Source organism: Taeniopygia guttata, chromosome 3 (assembly GCF_048771995.1).
Source record: "Taeniopygia guttata chromosome 3, bTaeGut7.mat, whole genome shotgun sequence".
In the NCBI taxonomy this organism is placed as follows: domain Eukaryota; kingdom Metazoa; phylum Chordata; class Aves; order Passeriformes; family Estrildidae; genus Taeniopygia; species Taeniopygia guttata.
In genome coordinates this window covers 66,862,160-66,883,475 of record NC_133027.1, presented here as the reverse complement: position 1 = coordinate 66,883,475, position 21,316 = coordinate 66,862,160, and the positions used below count along the sequence as shown (strand labels likewise).

Genomic DNA, 21,316 nt, shown 5'->3' with positions numbered 1-21,316 from the left:
GCATTTGAGTATAGGGTACAATATATTTGAGTATTCATGTTCTCAAAAGCACACACCAACACACAAAAGATGCCCAAATATATTTATTTAACTCTTAAAAAGTATGTTACTCTTTAGAAAAAAAGGCAGCCTAATAAATCTCAATACAGATTAAAGTATATCAAATCCTGCATATACCTAATTCTGATGTTTACCTAAACATCAGCACCATCAAACCCAGCAAGGTAAGACTTCAGAAGTCAACAGTGATGAGGTAACCAGGACAGAAGAAACCCTAAGATAAGAGGAGCTTCAAAGCCTTTGAGCCAGTCAGAACCAGAGTTCCAGAATACATTCAAGAACCATCTCTAATCCTTTTGAACTTCATTTATGCCAAAAATACATGAGTGTTACAACAAAGAAACATAAGTATCTCAGTATATAGTTACAAACTAGTATTAGTTCAAAGCAGTCAAAAGAGTTCTAAAACTGACAAAGACAGAGCCTGGGGCAGAAAGGTTGACAGACTAGCATGAACCAATTAAGCTATTTCCCTCAAGACCTCTCTCCTTGCTCATGGTATTTGGAACCATCTCTAGACAGAAGAAAAAAGAAGCAAGTTCATCATCGCAGAACAGTAAAATACTTACCTTTTGTACTCTTGGTAAAGTTTTCAGTGTTAGTGCATGAAAAAGTTACTAGATGTTTATTTCTGGATGTGCAGAGGGGTGAGGTTACCATAACTATGTGCCAGCAGTAAAACAGTATTCATTAATGTGTTTCATATGTAAAGTATTAGCTGAAAATATTCAGCCTTAAATTTCCAGAGATGCATTTTTATTGGTATCTCCATAACCGTGTCTTTCCCCTGTTAAAGACAGTAACAACCATCTTGCTTTTACTCAGTGGTGAAGGACATCTACTCCATTCATTCTTAGTGATCACACTACGAAAGATACCGCCCATCTTTCATGGGTCTCTTCAAAATTTCTGGGATGTCTTGATCCAGGAGAACTAGAAAAGAGACGGATCCTCATGGTGGGGATAATAAATAGGGGCAATTGTGCTGGTGAGAAGGCTCAAGTGGGACATAAATGGTGACAAAGGAAAAGTTTACTTTAAAGCTGCAAGAGTCTATTCACCTAGAAGTGAGTCCTATTTGGAATGCAGCATATGTCCTAGAAGCAAACTAGACACTGAATGTTGTCTCTGTTCCTTTTAGGAGTGTAAACACTACCTTATGTTCTCAAGTAACAAGACACTAATCAGAATTAGATGCAGACACTCGAGCAAGTGGAATAACTCACAAGATACTCAGTTTCATGCTAAACAAGAATATGTAAACACCCAAACAAGTCACCAATTCAGATAGTACCAGACACCCCATATGGATTGTCACAACGCAGCACCATAGCAGCATTTGGATTTAAAGCGAAGTCCTGCTGCTCATCCCATCACATCTACTAAACGGTGGTAGCATTAGCAGCACTGTGATTTACTCTCTGCCTTCAATGGGTCTAGGTCCAGTTTTGGTTTCCCCACATCATTCTCTTCATTAGGAAAGGTTTTGTAATTGGCAAGGATGTTTTCCACCAAGAATCGAGCAGCTTCATCTATGTTGATGTTGTCCTAAAAATGTTGAAAGCAAGGAAGTCAGTGATCTTTTTGAAACAGTCACACATTCCTATTAACAGCCACACTTTCCTAAAGCTATCCAAAAAGAATTCTTCAGTCTCATCAGTACAACACAGTTTAGATGCAAGAAGTTACTAATTTTTTTTTTAAAGTCAGCAGAAAGGTTGGAGACAAAATTATTCATCTGTATTACAAGTTGAAATCTGATTCTAATCTAGTAGGCAGTCAGGGGAATGAATGTCACCTGCATTTGAAAGACTGACAAATGCCTAAGTGCATTTCTGCATCAGAAAAGATCCTAGGTAATTACATCATCTGCAGTATCATCCTACGTTTTGGAGCCTTTTTCTGTTTCTGATGGAATTTGGATGCACTTATTTTAAGTAAGAGGATCTTCTCCGTGATCCTCAAAATCATAACTATTTCCAAGGGCCTCATCTAGCTACTCTATATATTCTTGTGCGTACTTTGAGAAGTCCCTTCCCATACACCCTAAAGAATGTAAGTGTGCAGGACACTTAGAGATGTACTTTGCCACAATATCCCAGTTTCTGAGGGTCCAAGTTGGCCTAGAGCCAAGGAGTCTCTGGCCACAGGTTTGACCTGGCTGGGCCATCTGGTAGCACAGGGCGGCCATGGTTGGAATTGCTCATCTTAGCTGCCAAAGGAAATATCAGCCCAATATATTACTGATGACTGAAGATCCAATTGTCACGTCCAACAGAAGGGCAAAAGCAGATTAATAGGATATCCAAGTGGGCAGGACTTAAAGCCATAAACTGTTTTGGTATGCTTAGAAAACAACAGTGGCCCTAAATTTTTGCTATTTCAACTACAATTCATCAGAGTTCTAAACAAGTCAATTAATACCCAAGCTAGAACTTATTGCCTGGAATTTTCTCTGCAGCAAGAACCTTGTTTTACATTGTCCTGTCTTAAATACTACCTAAAATGCAATTTGTCACTAGAATTTCCCATTAGATTTTTTCCCAATATTACTGGCATTTATTTTTAAGCCATAATGCTGTTTATACATAGCCGTATTACAGGCAGGTAAAGGTTCGGGGAAGACTTTTACCAAAGCAGAATCTTGGTATTCTTTTTGATTATAAAGAGCTTTAAAAATAGAGTTTTTAGTAACAGATGGGTGAGTTTGGAAATATCTTTTCAAATGCAAACAAACTGTTAGCTAATTTAACTAATTCCTTTACCTGTGTATCCTTCTCTTAAAGTAAACGAAGAGCAACTTGTTACTTTGGTTCTTATAGTCTTCTTAGAGATTCTTTGCTTTTTAAGAATTGCCTAAATATCATTGTGTAACACTTCAGCAGCAGCTCAAGGAAGTAGGCAAGACAAAGAAAAAGTGGGACCTGGAGGCTTATCTTACTTTATAAAGGATTTATCAGCCAGACCAGTAATCTAGTCAGTCAGCCACACTGTCTTCATCTAGAGTTCTTCATCTTAAGAATAAGTTGGGCTTTAAGGAAATATTTGGTTTCACTTCCAACTAAGCTGCTGCCAGTTTAATCTGTGCAATGATAAAATGTCTGTAGACTAAAACTATACCATACATGAAATTACTCAAAGTTAACTGAAAAGAGCAGCTGCCTTTCTTAAATTACTATACCAGAATTTTTCTCCAGTTCAGTCTTGACATTGCCTGATAAAATAGAAAAGTGCTTTAGCACCACTGTGGGTAGGTAGTAATGAGTAAGCAAATAGCTTCTTGAAATCTTGCTGTTTCCTACATAAAACAGTGATAACAGAAAATGCAATTTAAAAACCTGCACCTAAAGAGGACCTGTATTTTCTGGGGAGCTTGATCAGCATTTAGTAGTATTAACATCTAAAGAACGACTGATCCTCATGCAGCAAGATGCAAAAGCTTATTAAAATCTGATAATCAAGGTTTCCAGATTGTTTCTATCCACTGTGAATTTGAGATAATTTTTAATCTAAACCAAATATGCCTCATCTTCAGGAATGAAGCTAGCCTGCACATCACTTCAAATTTTGCTGAATATGACTACCACTTCCTATACTTGATAGATCTATTTCCTACATGATTATATTCACCCTTCTTACACCAATATTCAAGAGACTAAAAATATTTTTCTATTAAGCTCACCTTGGCAGATGTTTCAAACCATCCAACAAAGCCACCTTCTCTGCAGAACTGGTCCATTTGAGAGGGATTCTGGCTGCCATCTTTCTTCTGGTCACACTTGTTTGCAAGGAGAACAGCAGGGATGGGGCTGCCATTAGGAAGTAGTACTTTACTGTCCAAATCATGCTTCCATTTTGAAACAGCCTCAAAAGTGGAACCTCTTGTGACATCAAAAACCACAAAAGCACCAACTGCCTCTTTGTAGTATACTCTGGTCATATTTCCAAAGCGCTCCTGGCCTGAAAGAGAGGACAGTCACAGAGTAGATTTATATTGAAGCATGAACTGTATTCAGTGTAAATGGATTAGTGTACCAGCTTAACTCATACAAGTTTGGCATTTGGGTCTGGTCACCTAGAGCATAAAACACTGCCTCCTCTATCTCATATAAGTTCATTGTAACAGCTATTATGCATACTATACACATGACAAGTCAGATGCTTAAAGTAGTTTGCATTTCCAACTACCACTTGGAATTTTTCATAAAAAGAGCTCAACTTATTTACTGATATAGTCAACTTATTTTTTGAGTAGAGTTCTTTGAGAAGTAATGCCTAAAAACACTACCAGCACAGCTATACACAAATCATTTCATCAAAGAATATTAAGGCTTGTATCTTAATCTATTTGCTTCAGCTAGAGACTTAAACTCTGCTGTTTGCAGAATGATGAGCAACAACGGGTTTTGCAAGCTTCAAGGCTAACAGCCTTCAAAGCATCTTCTGAAGAAGTCAACTATATTACAGATTTTTCCTCAGGGACAAGTTCAAAAGAAGCTGCTAGCTTAACAGTTCTGGCTAAATCTGTCAACTTTTACTTAATTTTTTTGAGTCTAAGATTTACTCTGGATTAATTTTCAACTATAGAAGTTCTACAGCAATCCCAGGATTTAAAACAAGAACTGTTAGAGTACAATTATTCACAACAAAAATCCAGGTAAAAAAATTAATTGCCCATAAGCAGAGAAAATTCAAAGCCTTTTCTTATTAAGTAATAAGAATACTTTAGCCAGAATGCTTGAAATATAGAATTAGACTGTGCCAGTTCACTTTTTATTCTGTTTGAAAGGTCAGACCATCATGGTATGTTTACATTTGTGTGCGTCTAGCAGTATCAAGTCCTTGCACATTGTTTGGAAAGCCTGGGCTACTAAAATAGCTTCCTGCTTTGTTTGGAAGTCTTCACTGGGAAAAGCAGTCCCTGAACTCTATGATTTAGTTTTACAGTGTATCATCACTTAAGCTTTTATCTTTTTGTGCATATGAGGTTTAAGAATAGATAAAAGAAGAGCTGTATTTGGAAATCTAGTTGTCCTCTGTTTATAAACATTCAAGTCCACCTTTAATTAGCAAGGACAAAAATACAAGGAGAATTGGGTGTGTTATCACCTTCTCATAAAGAAACCAACATTCAATAAATGAAGTTGACAAGAGATCCTGCTCAGGAGTGTGCTTTTCCAGCTCACTTGCCTCATTTTAATGTCAGTAATTCACAGTATGATTAGAGCTCATTCCCTATGGTTGCCTAAACAGCTGCTAGAATGGCCTGAAAACAGCAGCAGCCACATTAAAAATAAAAGTATAAAAAAATGTCCATTCATTTTAAACTATGATGTTGCAGAAAACAGCATCACTACCCAGCATATACTTCAGAACAGAGATTACACATTATTTTTTTCCACTACTGGTTATCATCCTGTATAATAACAAACAGGATCCAAGAAGAAAGCTCTTATCTTCATACTCAAGTTTAGAAGCAGCATTTATGCCATGGACTTTAGGGCCATGCAACAAGTCAGGCACCAAGCCTGCATCTCTGTGACTATGCCTCTGGAAAAGCCACACTGCTAATACAATTCTCCTAAACAGAGTACACAAGTAATTCACATTGTCTCCCTAGGCTGGACTTCTGTGCCTAAAAAAGATTTTTAGAATAGCCTTACTACAAACCATACCACTGACCACTGTTTTCACTACGCAAATACCATTAGGGAAGAGTTAAATCAGAATGCTTTTACTACTTCGGCATGTCAGTAATGTCACATTTAAAGAAGCTTTATGCTTAGAATGTAGGGATTTCAGGTTTGGGAGTTTTGGTTGAGTTTTTTAATGGAGTTCTACACAGTCAAATTTAGTTACCTTAAGCCAGTCACTGCATAGGGCACCACACAAGTTTTGAGGAACTCCTTCTCAGCTTCCCCATTTGTTTAGCTGTCAGTTTCACCACCAATTCCTGCCACATGGGAACACCTTGGACTATGCTAAAGCACTGACTCCAGTATCCAATACAGGGAGATATCCCTTCACACCAAAGGACAGCCCCACAAAACAAACAGTGTAATCTCAAGGTCTAAAATGCCCTGTATCAACCTCAGTCTTCTACAGAAAGTTCTTCAATTCAGCCCTGAAATGGTCCAGAATTGAACACTACTTGCTGTTATTTACATGAGACTGAACATAAATCGGAAGCAGCAAGGGAAATGGTCCCAGTAGTCCTCACTATTCAGTGGCTGGAGACCTGGGAGGCTTTCAGGTTTTACTTAAGGCTGTTTTTCTAAACACTTGATGAACATTTACACAAGAAAATTAAGTTGCATTGATTAGTTGCAGGAAGGGTTGCTAGATTGTTACCAGAAGGAGTAGACAGAGCATGATCACTACATATGAAAACTAAGTTGTTTAGGAATTGAAGAAAAAGTCATCAGGCAGTTACCATTTCTCAGATAGCTGTGCATACTGTACATAAACAAGGCTGCAATCACTGAGCACAGTGAAGGACATTATCACTGACTGAATCCCTTCTTGCCTATTGCTCTCCCATCCTAAAAAAAGCTGTAAAGACAAAAACAATTGACAAGGTGGCCATACAAGCCTCCTATAGCAATAACCATTCCAGAAGCATGCACAACAGCACATTTAAGGTGTACAAAAAGGTGAAATTAGTACCATGCTACATATAGCTTCCAAAGAAAAAGTTACAAAGCATAGCTCAGAACCAAACCTGAGCAGTCAGCCAAAGTCAGCCTTGTAAGGTGGCTGCTCACAGTGTAAGAAGACAGCAGTGATGCTAGGAATGGAAGTCAGCATGGAACTGTATGTTGCTTGGTATTCTATAGCAGCCACAGTACAAACCATGGGCTTTGACTGTCCACAACAATCATTTAACTCTTATTTCCAGCAACTCTTATCTCTCTTGTAGTATGAGTTTTAAATTTAAGAAAAATCAATACATATTCTTCCATAGTTTTAATTTGGGCGAAAGTAGAAAACTGATGTGCCTATTAGCATGAAAACTATTTTTACTTACTAGATTAAAGCTTTATATTAGGAAGATTTTCTGTCTCTTACCCTTAAACACACACATGCTCAACAGCATTGGATTCTTAGAGATTAATGCCTTTTAATATGTCAAATACCACCCAGTGTGCTTCCTGTTTCTAGAGTAACCCAAACCAGAGTCTTACAGAGCTGTTTTCACCTCTAGAATTCACATCCACTAACAACAAACCTGACCTGAATACTACCTTACAACTGTTCTTTCATTCTGTCTGGAGCCTAGTGAAGATGGATATATGGTATTTCATACAACGACAGAAACAATAAAACATGGCCTACCCAGGAGGTAAGAGTTTTGTTTGCTAAAAGGTATACAGCATGAGGCAGGAAAAGAACTCAGTTTAAACTGAGTGGACTTCCTTTACAATCATGTCATTTCTGACAAAGCACATGCTGAATTTCTTGTTTAGGATGCAGAGCATTCTAAACAACCTTTTGAAAATTTAACAGGAATTTCAGACAGTTTTTGCAAGCATTTTTCCACTTGCAAAAAAAACCCAACAAAAAACAAACAAACAAACAAAAACCCAGACCAAACTCACAACCCCTCATACAGGAAAATCAAACTAGAATATACTAAGCCTCCAAATTCTCAAGGCTGAACAAATTTCTATTTGTGCTTAAAACTAAATGTCTCAACTTCTGCCATGCACAATTCAGAGATTAATCATGCCCCATCCCCTGTCCAGCAAGATATTTGCTATAGTCATTTCTCCATATGAGGCAAATGTTGAGCAGTACAGAAAGTGGATCATATCCACAGAGAAGAAAAAGGCTAAAAATTATCAGATTAAATTAGACTTAAAATCCCCAGTGTGTATAATCTTAGAAAGAAGAGACCAGGAAGAGAACTAATTGCTTAATACAGCAGTGTAGAAAGAACATCACAAGATTAATCATTCTGGTAGGTCCAGCAACTATGCATAAATCTGATGGTACCACTTAGATATAGTTTGTTTTTTTAGCAGTTCAGGTGTAAATGAGGAGATAAGATACAGGACAGTCACAGGGATCAGAAGTTTAATTTTGAGGTATGGAAGTGACTTAACATAATGCAAAGATCTGCATGCTCTAACCACAGTTTTCATATCGAAATGACTAAGCACCTATTGTCAACATATTTTCCAGTAATTGCAACAACCTTAATTTGCACAATGACAGGCATTAGGAACTAATGCACTTCCCTACAGCAGCACCACAGGAATCGAGTTGAGTTTAAAACTGCACTAGAACTTGGGAGCTATTCTCACTCCCCAGCTTATATTGTAGTGGGGGTGGAGCTGCAAGTTAAAAAGTACATGAAACAAATTACAGGCTATAATTTAAGGCTTAACATTAAAAACTTTATATTTGTCCTTTACTTCAAAATATAAGTTATCATTGTAGCCTTGCCTTGAAGTACATTTTAAAGAGTTTCTAGAGTAGTCTCTCCAAGTGTAAGGGAGAAACACTAGTGTCCTGCTTATTACAGCAGTGTGACTTACCATTGTAGCAGTCCTTGTGTATATTTAGCAAAAAAGATACCCTACAATTGTATTATTTCAACTTGTAACTCCTCTTACATGATGGGAATTGGGACTAGAAAAGCAATTTGAATGTACAAATGACTGCAGGATAGTCACAATAAGTTTGTCAAGCTTCCTTCCCCCAGACTACTTATTATATTCATGAGTTAATAGGCAGTTTATATCAACTAACAAGAACTTAAAGAGAGTAAAAAGGCCCATCTAGAAGTTTCCTCAGCTATTCTTTTTGGTATGAAGGTAAATGTTGGTTTATGCCTCTCAATACCAACAGTATAGCAAGAGTTCCCCTACCTTGTAAAAATCCAAGCTTTACCTTATCTGAAGCCACACAAAAGATAATTGTGTTAGTTGCATTTAAAACCTTAATATCTCATCAGGAGCACTGATAGACAACTGGACAAAGTTCTTCCAAGCTTTTCTTTCAGATGAGATTAACAATTCTGGAGTCCTCCAGTAGCTGTGTCATTAATGAGGAAGAGATAGATGACCAAGGGTTATAAATGTCTGACAATCACAAAAATGAACAAGTAGTGTTTTCATTAAAGCCATGTTAGTTCAAGCCATCTTTAACAGGATAATCAGCTTAATGGGTATCCAAAGCTCAATATGATTTCTACGAGTTCGGCAGTTCTACGTTTAAAACCTTAAACTATAGATATATAGTCTAGACTGCAGTCACACAGAAGTCAGCGTACAACTAGCTGAAGAGTTTTGCTCCCAGGCTGTTTGCCATTAACTAGAAGACCATGACAATGAAATTTGCAGTTTTTTCCTGGACCAAATAATAGAGTTGCCAGAAGTCTGAGGAATATAAAAAAGCCCTCAGTTTATGAATAGAGTCAAAGATCTCTCATCAATTTTGTCCTTCAGAACACTGAAGATAAGAATTCAAATAGTTGAAAAGGCAGTTAAAATTCAACAGAAAGAAGGAATAAGTCACACAGGAAAAGTTTAACCTATAAAACCAACACAAAAAACTATCCAGCAATAACTGCAGTAGTAGACAAGATGACCAACAGATTTAGTGAACCAAATTCATTTAGCTCAAAATGCATAGAAGCAGCTTCCTGCTAGTACATTTAATTCATTCTACTTTTGTATAAACAGTTACTATACACTGCAGTGATCACAGGCACTTAGTAAGCTTTAGTGACCAATTGTAATAAACCATTTTTTTAGTCTGGAAATACTTTAAAATCTCCTTGCACTGTGAGAAGCCTTCTTATATCATCTACTTACCATGACCATTAATAGCCACTCATACCAAAATTCAAGGACAGTCAGACTAACTGACTGCCAACACTATGGCTCTTAGGTTCTTGCTATCAACTACTCTGACTTTACTGACCAGCATGAAGGCACAGTTCCAGCATTTAAACTTCAGTGCCAAACTCTACAACTAATTTGACTGAATCCATTTCCAGGACCATGAGACATTTGTGCTTTTATTCAATGTAGATGGTAAAAAAGACCAACTGAACAACAAGTGAAAGTTTTTTTTTTCAGGAACACTTGAGTGACAATTCCATATTTACAATTCCAATTCTCAGTAAAGTTACTGTAGTTCAGTGTGATAGATTTACACAAAATCCCCACCTAAAATGGCTGGGAACATAGTTCAATCCTCTAATTGACAAAACTCACCTGAGCCCTTCAAGAGCCACAAGCAGGAAAAGACTACACTTCGGATGCCAGCTGGATGTTTGACACAATACAGCAAATATCCAGAACTGCCCCAAGAATGAATCTCCCAGCTCTCCAGACATCTAATCTACATTTTAGCATTACCAGGCTCAGGTGTGAGTTGACTAAAGCTCCTTTTTAGAGAGATATATAAACATGTAACTGGCAAGTTACCACTGCTGACAGCTATCCCCCATCTCCCTAAACCAGCACATCTTGTCCCAAAACTGTCTTACCTAATTAGATTGGATCTGTTATTCTGCAAGAAGCAGGTTAACCAAGCCATTATCAATATTACAGCTCACATTCAAGTGTGTCTACCTGTTTTTTCCCCACAGATAGTAGCCCTAGATTAAGAGTAGACAGGCTCCAAGACTGTTAATACCAGATGGCTCCCCACTCCACGGTCTTATTCATTTAAGCTATAAGTGTAAAGTTGCCATATGTTAAAACCACGGAGGTGTTTTTACTACCATTTATTTAATGACAGACGAATTTGCAGATGACATCAAGCTAAATGGTGCAGCTGACACATCTGAAGGATGGAATGCCATCTAGAAGAAGGACCTGGACAAACTTGAGAAATGGGCCCATGGGGATCTCATGAGGTTTAACAAGACCAAGCGCAAGGTGCTGCAGCTGGGTTGGGGTCCCAGCACAGGCTGGAGAATGAACAGAATGAGAGCACCTGGGCCAAGAAGGACTAATGGGTGCTGGTAGATGAGAGGCTGGACATGACCCAGCAATGTGCATCTGCAGCCCAGAAAAATCACTAGTATCCTGGGCTACATCCAAAGCAGCATGGTCAGCAAGGCAAGGGAAGTTGGCTCTGCCCCTCTGCTTTGCCTTTGTGAGACTCCAACTGGAGTGTGCTATCCAGCTCTGGGATCCCCAGTGTAAGGACATGGACCTGCAGGAGTGAGTCCAGAGGCAGGCCATGAAGATTATCAGAGGGCTGGGGCACCTCTCCTATGAAGGCAGGCTGAGAGAGTTGGGATTTTTCAGCCTGAAGAAAAGGCTTCAGGGTGACCTGAGGCCTTCCAGTACCTAAAGGGAGCCCTACAAGAAAGACAGAGAGACTATTTACAAGAGCATGTACTGACAGGACAAAGGGATATGGTTTTAAACTAAGAGTAGGTTTAGATAAGATATTAGGAAGAAATTCTTCCCTATAATGGTGCTGAGGCACCAGAACAGGTTGTCCAGAGAAGCTGTGGATGCCCCATCCCTGGAAATGTTTAAAGGCCAGGTTGGGTGGGGCTCTGAAAACCTATGGTCTAGAGTCCCATGGCGGCAGAGTTGGAACTGGATGATCTTTAAGGTTCCTTACAGCCCAAGCCATTCTGTGATTCTATGACATTAGCAGCTCTAGCAGATGTTAGAAACCTCTAAGTGTTAAAAAACATCCAGCTTGACATCTATTTTCCACCACTGTGAAAAAGTGGTATTTGTGGTTCTGGTGATAAACACAGACAGGCTAGGAAGTGAGAATTACTAGAATATTATATCTTCCTGTATGAGACTAAAAATAGCTTCACTGACTATAGTACTTAAGAGTTTCTAACAGACAAAAGCAGCCTCAGACAATTGTAACTGCTAGTGAGCTTTCTTACTAAGGGTGGTATGGGTAAGTTAACTGACCACTGGATGGACGTCTTCCCAACACTAACCCTTTCCCAAATGCTTCAGAACAGTCTTCAGGGCAAAAAACGGTTAATCCCTGTTCAGCTGACTCACACTTTATTCTGAGACCACCTTTCATCCCCTGTTTATGTCTGTGTTAGAAAGCTGCAGGGTGCAGTTGAAGCAGTTCTGTTGAACAATGCAGTATCAGAGGTATGACATTGATAATATACTGTACAGACACAATATGGAGACTCTGTAGCCATTGAAAAGTTACTGACAAATATCAGCCTAAGTGCAGCACTATTTTGATTATTTAGATCATATCACAAAGTATTTCCACATGTACAAAGAAGTCACTATTTCATTCTGAAATGTTAGGAAGGAGTTTGCTTTAAAGTTCCATTTCCCAACACAGCCAGTTTCTAACCTAACAATTTGTTAACTACATGAAACTTCAAAATCAATGACTAGTCTTTCCATTCACTATTTGCCATCGTTAAACACAGGACAGTCTGTTCACTACCTCTGAAACACCAAGAGCACAGAGATGGCAAGTTCTGAAAGCTAGACACCAGACTTCCACCAGGAGCTATGATTACCTCTACCAACCTAGTAGAAAAGGCATACCATTCTCTCCCACAAATACAAAAAATTTTCACTCAAATAATTGCACAGCCCTCACTGGGAATTTTACAGCAAGACAAACTTTTCATTGCTGTCTGTAGTCTTGGGCTAATCTAATTACTTAATTGTCCAAACTGATTTCAACAGCTTACTGGTCTAACACTACCAACACCCGGCACTTAGAGTTCAATGAGTTTTGTCCAACATTGTGTGTGTGTTTTATGCAGCAGTATGACAAGTCATGTTTGTGTAAGAATCCACCTTTTTTTTTTTTTTGCATCTTTGCTAAACAGCAAGTTAGAGACAAAGTCCCTGTTTAAGCATTAGATTTCAATCCCCAGAAAATCAGAGTGCAACCAAGCTAAACAATCTCTAACTAGCTGTCAAATGCAGCATGTATAGAACAATTCCCCTGCATTAGTACTCAAAGGAGTTGACATAGTCCAATTAGCGCCAGCAACAGCATGAATTGGTACTTCCTACCTTGCTTTAACAAGACTTACCCAAACAAGTAAGTCTTAAATAGCCAGAGTTAAGCTATTTCGTACCTGCCACCCTCTGATCCATATCCTTTGGTGTGCTGCCCTACAGCCAGAATTGCACTGTGTACTTCACAGTGATGCTGCATGGTATTACAACATTTCACAGCACACAGGAGAACAACTCTAAAGTCAGTTTATCTCCAGAACAACTTTATCACGAGACTGAAAAAATGTTAATCTCTAAAATGGTCAATGTGTCATGGCACATTGTGTGTGACTGGAATTTTGTATCAAATTGCTGCCACTTTGCTCTACCCCAGCTCTCTTCACCTGGGAGCATTTAAAGAACAAGTTCCCATAAGCTGTTTGCAGTAACAATCAGAGACTACCTCTCAACCTATTATTTGAAAAGCTGCTAAAATCCATACAATAAGGAATATTTGTTTTCATTACCTGCTAATGTAGAAGTCACTGCTACTTAGAGTTTGCCAGCCTTCACTAGACAGTTAAGACATTTATTTCTAAGCAAGCTCTATAAAGCCCTGAAATCCTTCAATTTCTCAAAGCATAATCACACTCCATTTATCCTCTTTTTATGTCTCCATAGCCAGAAGAGATCTTTGACTATTGAACATTGTACCACAGTAGCTCGAGAAGCATGCTGTGCTTTGTTGTCACTGCTTACTGCTGGTCATGGTAGCTTTAACATCTGCAGGAATTTCACAAGAGATATTCCTATATTTACATGCAAAAATATAACTAGACATTCCCTTCCTGCAAATCACTTCTTTCTAACACAGCATATCACACTTCTGAACCTCTGAAGCAAGTATTTGGAGGGAACCATTTACAGCAGACTACAATAGCAAAGCAATGGTTACCACTGGAATTCATGGAGGGTATGTCTGACAGCCGTGAGACTGAATCCAGTGATTTCACTCACCACTGAGAGGAAGAATCTAATTTTTACAGCATGCTAATACCTCTTCTGGAACCAGTCAGCTAAGATGATTTTCTTTGCCTTATGTCATAAGTTGAGAATTACCCCTTTATAGCACCTGCCAACTCAAACTGTACTTGTGGATATGCACTTTGGTAACACCCTGTCCTAATGTGCACCTAAAAGAAACCAAGCTGCTAAGTGGCAAGGTGGAGATGTAAATAAGGTTAAGCACCAAGATTCAAGCTGCAAGGAGAGTTGATAAAGCTAGATTTACATTCATGTGAATGCCATACATCAAGAGAAAAGTGTATATTCTATATTGTCTCTGCCAGTTTGTCTTTGAAGAGCAATGTGCTTGACTTGTCAAACCAGCTTAATTTCTGACTACCTGAGTCAGTATTATATGAAGAGCAGGAATTTAATACTTGCCTTCAGAAAAGTGGGTAACCCATGTAAGATTATTACTTCTGTAAGGCCTTCCCATTTTATAAACTAATCTAAAAATTAGTTATGTTGAGCTCTATTTTATGTTGAACTATTTTTTCTCCTGTCTACTGTATTGCACATAAGAATTTAGGTATTATTTGCCTTTAAGGTAGATTTCCCCTGTCTATTTGATCTATACCCATTCAGCCATCCCTTATTCTCTATATTAGAGTACTAGGAAAGAGTTTTTATTGTGATCTTGTAGGAAGCACAAAACTGCTGAGCAACAGCTTTGTGACATCTGTTTGAAAAAATAAGGCTGAAGCACCATCTATTCCATGCTGAACAGACGCTCAAGCACGAAGTGCACTTCCATTGTTGACAGAAATTAAAAGTACCTGTAAGATAAATACACTGAACTTTATTTTAAGCCTGTACTAGATCGGGTGGTCTTTTAGGATCACATCTTTAACCCCTTAAACACAGAACACGTTGAAATGCCGTATGAGGAAATTCTAAGCTCATTTCCAAGACATTCAAAGAACATCTGTCTCAATTCTCCCATTTAACTGACCAGTCCTGCCTTGCATAACCAAAATTACCATACTAGATTACCTTAAAACACCAATATCAAGACAGTAACATTTTCCATATTCTTATGGAATTCAATCAGCACAATGGTGATAGGCTTAGTCCAAGATAACATATACAGTACTTTGAGTGGCTACATAACATAGCATTAAGCAAAAGAACTTTTGCTACCCCACTGATAAGATGTGGAAATTCCTTCATTAGACCAACAATCATACCTCATACCTTGATAACATTTCATTAAAAGTGTATTTAAACTGGATTCCAAAAAAAGAAATCATGCAGAATCTGTATTCAGATATGTCTGAAAGCCGGAAAAACATCAAAACCCCAAGTTGAACACATTCAGCATTTACTTGGATATTTAGCTGTAGAACTCCAAGGACAACAAGTCATTCTGAAGTGAAAGCTAATAACACCAATCTAGCTATTCCAGCAAAGTCATAAGAAAGGACACCCACACAAGATTTCTCACAGAGGCATGGTTTCCAGAAGGAAACAAAGTGCACCTGCAATTCTGTTTCTTGCCTCTCTGCTCAAAACCTGTGAGCAGGCCTTCTACTTCCCTTCCCCAAACTTTATCTGCTAGTTTTGCATGTTTCCAGTAAGCATGATCCGTAAGTAAATTTCCTCTCATGAGATTCATATTTAAACATGTATGAGCAGGAAGCAGTCAGAAATTAAGTCTTTCATATCTCCATGAGTTTGCTGACATAATCACAAAGAAGATTCCCCAGCCCTGACTGGGAGCTTTCTGACCCGCCTCAACTGTAAGCAAAATGATAGCACTCCTTATCTCCACCTCAAGGCTGCTCCCGGAACCTCCATCACCATACATATTAGGAAACAACCTGAGAAAACTTACAAGTTTCTGAAAAAACACTGAGCTCCAAGTTCTGCATCCATTTCTGATATGGTTATTTATATGCACATCCTTCACTCATTAAGAATATTTATAGTGGTGAGAAAAAAAACCCACATTTGAGGGCAGTTTATGCCTGGATCGTCTTGCCTCCACCTTATGCTCACTTGTACCAGGCACACAGCTAAGCAATTTTTTCATGGCATCTTTGCAAGAGTTGCCATTTTAATCCCTTCAACATGCATTGTGGCTAAGGACAAGTTGTTACAGGAATACCTTAACTACTTTTAGAGACTACTGCTTTCAAATTCTCCATACTTAGGCAAGACTTCTCTGCAAAGCAACTGAAGCACACATGCCTCTGGCACTGGTAGGGATAAGGAACAGCAAAAGTTTTCTGGTTGTTTTCCTATAGACTTTCAGGGATGTATTAACATCACTTAACACTTGCTTTAGACCTTATTTAGAAAAATAAAATCAAGACACAAGTTAATGCCCGAGTACACAGAAGCAACTTGGCAGCCTCTATGACATGCCAGCAGCAAAAGCGCAGACTAACTGGAACACAGAGCTGCTTGAAATTAGAGTTTTCACATGGAAGTAAACTATCTCACATACTATAACTGCCTGAATGCCTTTGAAAGTCAACCTTATCCATGGTTTCCTGTACTCTGTCCCATTTCTCATGGCTTCCTGTAGATACGCCTAAAAGTTATTTAGAAAGTTAACTTGCTCTTCACATCAACTCACATACCTTACCTTGTCTTCATACAAAAGAGGAGTTATTCCAGCTATTCCTCTACTTAGTACTTAACCAAAATACTTCATCTGATTTCTCCATCCTCTTGGGGACTTGTATATACTTATAACAAGTTACAGTTCAGTTCCTCTCGAGGAGACATGCAAGATTTTAGTAACAAACTTACATGCTACATGCTGCTTTTCATTCAACTCTTGAACGCCTGTAGAGCATGTTCACAGTACCAAAGTACAATGATTCCTCTTCTGTTTGGCCAACTTCATAGCCATACTCTGCCAGTTAGAGCATTACTTCCGTTTTACTAAATATTTATACTAAGAAATTCTAATAAAACCCTAGAGGAAGAATGTTATTACATCAATATTAATCCAGAATTCCTCAAAAAAAGCTTTAAAATCAAATTCATCTACCAGTTACCATTAGTGACATTCTTCTTGAGAAGCCCAACTCAAGCCACAATCTACAATCATTACCACTCCTACTTTCCAGCAAACTGCACTTCATACAGGCTGATTTGAGTGATAGTCAACATGAGCACAACAGCAGTAACTAACACAGTTGCTGGTTTTACTAGTTTAGCTCAAAAGTTTCTATGATACTGAAAATCCTTTAAGCACTCTTTCAGTATTACCTGACAGCTTCATCAATATGCCATACACACCTCCTGAGCAAGCTGTGGTCAGTGCAGTGCTCACTAACACAGCATGCTTGTCAAGTAGGAATCTCTACTATTTTGAAATAGACTATAAAAACACTTTGCTATCATTAAGATTTCTTTGTTTTGCATCTCTTTACCACAATGACTCATTCTTACATCCTATTTATTTTATCAATCATTTATGACTTTTGATCAATGTTTTAACACTTTCAGAATTTATCCAGAAAGATAATTTTTCATTACTTCACGCATCAAAATAATAATAAAAAAAGAGCAACAAACCACAAAAGCCAGCCAAACAAACAAACAAAAAAAGAATGATGCCTAAGGGCAGGGCAGCTAAAGTTCCTGCATAAACACATATATAATCTGTTCACCTTCTTTCTGTATGCTGTAACCAAGGTGATTTGACAGTGACTGATCAGTCTTACTCTCAACCTTTTTCATCACCTTTATTTAAGTTACAACTGGTGTCTAAAAACTAAAACACCTGACTACCTCTGAAATACAAACATCTAGGCACAACAGTAACCTTCCTCCCTCTTTCTTATTTTACATCCCTTCCCCTTTGATGCTGCTGCAAGAATTTGCATCACTTTTTGTCTCATAACAAGAAGGCTACTTTCAGCAGGAAAAAGAAAAAGCATAAGCAGTGTAGCACGGTCATGCTCTATTTGACAGAATTATCTAATCACAAAAAAAAGACCCAAAACCAAAACAACCTCAGCTAGCACAAGAATTTGAAGTCATCCAGTAGCCTACTGCATTGCAATAAACAGCACAACATTCATCACTTTCCCTACAATCACATCAGAAGCCAGCATAGTATATGCATTATGATGTTTAGCTGATGCACAAACTACAGGGTCAGTTCTTGTCATTGACTTAGGTACAAAACCTTAGTTTGCATCACCCAGCTCTTCAAAGAAAGCTTCTTATGATGAACTGTTACGTACAAACTTTGATCTAGTGAAAATAACATCCCCTTCTATGCTTAAGGGTTAGACTTTAATTCAACAGCCTTTTTAAATGCATCAGAATAAATTCAGAATGCCAGCACTACATTGCTTGCAGGGAAGTCACATGTAACATTACTTACCATAAGATTCAGATCTCTTCAAGAGATCTAAAGCCAGCAGGCAAAATTATCTAAGAGCTGCTGAAAGCCAGTAGACAGCTGGGCTGATGAGTTAAAAAGGAATGACTATCACATGCTCAGACACTGCTACACTTCAATAAAGTGCTTTAGAGAATGTTATCTATGATTATAGAAGCATCTTCAACTGGTTCTTTAACTAATAGCTTCACTATAAATCTGTTAACATCCTCAGGTATTTAAAAATATTCCTAATTGTACGCATTAACAGCTGCAGAATACACTCCCAGGTTGAGGACTTGAGCAGCTTTAAGACCATCAAATACCCTTACAGATACTAAAACACTTTTTATTTTACTAATTAACTCTCAGATGTCAAGTGCTATCGGAGCCCAAATTGTTGCTGGCTAAGCACAACCCAATCAAAGATCATCAAGATTACTTCTCTTCTTGGTCTTTTTTTTTTTTTACTAGGCAAGACCCCCCCCAGCCCTTTTGAAACAGAATACCCTAAACTAGTAGATTAGATTAAGAATTTGGAGTGCAAACTGCTGAACAGTTGTGTCTTCCTTTTTCATTTCTGCTAGAAAATGACTAGTAAGGGGTTTCATAGAAAAGCCTTATAAAATAGGAAAAATATTTCAGTGACAGGAAAAATTTTAATTCTTAATCAATTTAATTCTTCAACCTATTTACCACAAGCTTACAGGGATTTATCAGTAGCTCTTAACTTAGTCTTCAGCTAGCAGTGTCAAAAACACTCCAAGGGCAAAAATCAAGAATGAAAAATATTGTCTTCTGGATCATTACATTAATGCATGGATGTATTGATAGAACTTCCCAAGCTGTAAATAGGTTCTGTCCAAACTTTGTGACAAGTTAAAGCTAAGTTTCCACCTATCCTGTTGAAACAGATTGCTTTGGCAAAGCACAGAGCCTACCCAAGTCTGAGCAATGAAGGGCTGAAAAGTCAAACACAAGGATGGCAGCCTGCCAAACCCCAGGATGCCAATAGCCTCCCCTCTTCAATCTTTGGAACCCCAGGCTGGCTAAATATACCCAGAGGATTGCAGTAGTTTGTGCTGATACTGTTGAGTCACAGAAAGTTAAAACTGATTCACAAAAGGAACAGATCAGAAGAGAAAGCTTGCCAACATCTTACTTGCTCTTTGAAACAGCAATTAGAAAATATTTTCATTTGCCCTACAGGCCAGCAACAGAAAGATCCATGGTGTATTTCAGCGTGTGGCACTAAGAAGGCTTTTCAGTTTGAGGAGTCATATTTGAAGCGTTTTAGATCATGAAGACCAGAAGCTGAGGTACAGCTGGTCTGTCACAGGGTTACAGCAGCCACAGGTCACACTTCCTCATTTTTGAGCTTCCACTGATAAGCATAAAGTTTATGGAAACAATAACTACGGGGTTTTTTTCCCTTGTGTCTTCCAGTAGAGTAAGTTTAAACACTAGCATTTGAAATAAAGTCTGCTTTTTCAGATCCAAGGAGATAGTCTGAGGGTGGTAGACAGGGCATGAAGAGCGTTGCAGGCTAACGCCTGGGTTGCACACACAAAACTAGAAATGTAATACTAACCAAGGTGATTATAGAGCTGAGGGACAGACTTCTTATGAGATCACAGCAAAACAGAGATTGTGCTGTGGCATTTGACACCACGGCAAAAGAAAACTTAACTGTGGTAGGTATACAGCTGGAGTCTTGGGAACAAGAGATGCTGAAGAACAGGCTTGAAACATATATAGGAAAGGAATAATGCATGGTTTGGACTAGTAGACAGGACTTTTCTGCTTCCGTGTGCTCAAAGTATGTGTCTAATACACAAACTTGTGATTTAAATATAAAACTAAGCATAACAGAAGTTCCATTCCCTCACTCAATGCAGCAAGGATGAAAACTACTTTTAAATTAACCAGGTGACTCCAAGCATGCAAAGTTTAAGCATTCTTCCTTTGAGGACAATTTTAGTTGTTTGAGTTACATTTAACCTGTAAGGCATGGTGCATTAGATGCATTACAGAGCCATAACTCTGAATTAATTCCAGCAGCAGCCATAACCAAGGCCACCCACCACTCAGACAAGCAGGTCAGGAAGAGCAGTATGAGCAGGAACATTCCGGGAACCCTGGATTCAGCAGTGAGAGTAAAGCAGCTGCTCGAGGACTGCTGTAAAACCCTGGGCCAAGCAAAGCGCCGCACAAAGTCTGCTAACGGGAGAGGACAAAGCCCGTAAAATGTGAAAAACTTTACTCCCACATCAAAACCTCCCTCTACTTACACCTCAAAGGCAAGAATGAGAGGTTGCTTATAACAGGGGTAAGACGAAAAACAAGAAGAGAGAGATTTCCCAGCCAAAACACGGTTTCTTCCTCAGAGGGCGTGCGCCAGGCCCCCGACAGCCGGGCTCCCAGCGCCGGCCGGGCGCACCCTGCCCGGAGCAGCCCGCCCGTCCTGTACCTGCGATATCCCAAAGCTGCAGCCGCACCAGGGTCTTGCTGTCCCAGTTGATGACTTTGAGCGCGAAATCCACGCCGATGGTGGCCCGGTAGTGCTGGGAGAAGAGCTGGTGCACGTAGCGCTTGATAATGCTGGTTTTGCCCACGCCCAGCTCCCCGATCACCAGCACTTTGAAGAGGTGCTCCCGGCACTCCGGCACGCCGCTGCCCGCTCCTTCCCCGCCGGCCATCCCTCCCTCCCTCCCTCCCGCGGAGTACGGCGGAGAGGCCGGGCTGCCGGGACCGCGGCTCTCCCGCTTCTAAACTTTCCCAGCCAGCAACTTTCCTCCAACTTTCCCCAGCCGGCTCCCCGCAGGGCCGGCCCTCGCCGGGCGGGGGAAGACCAAGCGGGACAGAGGGCGGGAGGACCGGAGAACCTCAGTCGCCACCTGACTGCAGTCACAGGACGCGGAAA

At 39.2% G+C, this 21,316-nt stretch overlaps 1 protein-coding gene across 1 annotated transcript; it reads right to left on the bottom strand.

Moving 5' to 3' along the window:
- Positions 1–70: 70 nt before the first annotated feature.
- Positions 71–21,315, bottom strand: RAB32 (RAB32, member RAS oncogene family). The gene is made up of 3 exons (XM_004176360.6): positions 20,864–21,315; positions 3,743–4,020; positions 71–1,608 (listed from the first exon to the last, which is right to left on the bottom strand). Exons 1-3 carry the CDS (start codon positions 21,090–21,092, stop codon positions 1,459–1,461), a joined length of 657 nt encoding a protein of 218 aa, XP_004176408.1. The 5' UTR covers positions 21,093–21,315; the 3' UTR covers positions 71–1,458.
- Position 21,316: the final 1 nt, after the last annotated feature.

Coding starts and splice junctions, on each gene's coding strand:
- RAB32 (XM_004176360.6), bottom strand. CDS start 21,092: ATGGCCGGCGGGGAAGGAGCGGGCAGCGGCGTGCCGGAGTGCCGGGAG. Junction 4,021..20,863: donor GCAGCTTTGGGATATCGCAG/GTACAGGACGGG, acceptor CCTCTCTTTCAG/GCCAGGAGCGCTTTGGAAAT. Junction 1,609..3,742: donor GGTTTGAAACATCTGCCAAG/GTGAGCTTAATA, acceptor CAACATTTTTAG/GACAACATCAACATAGATGA.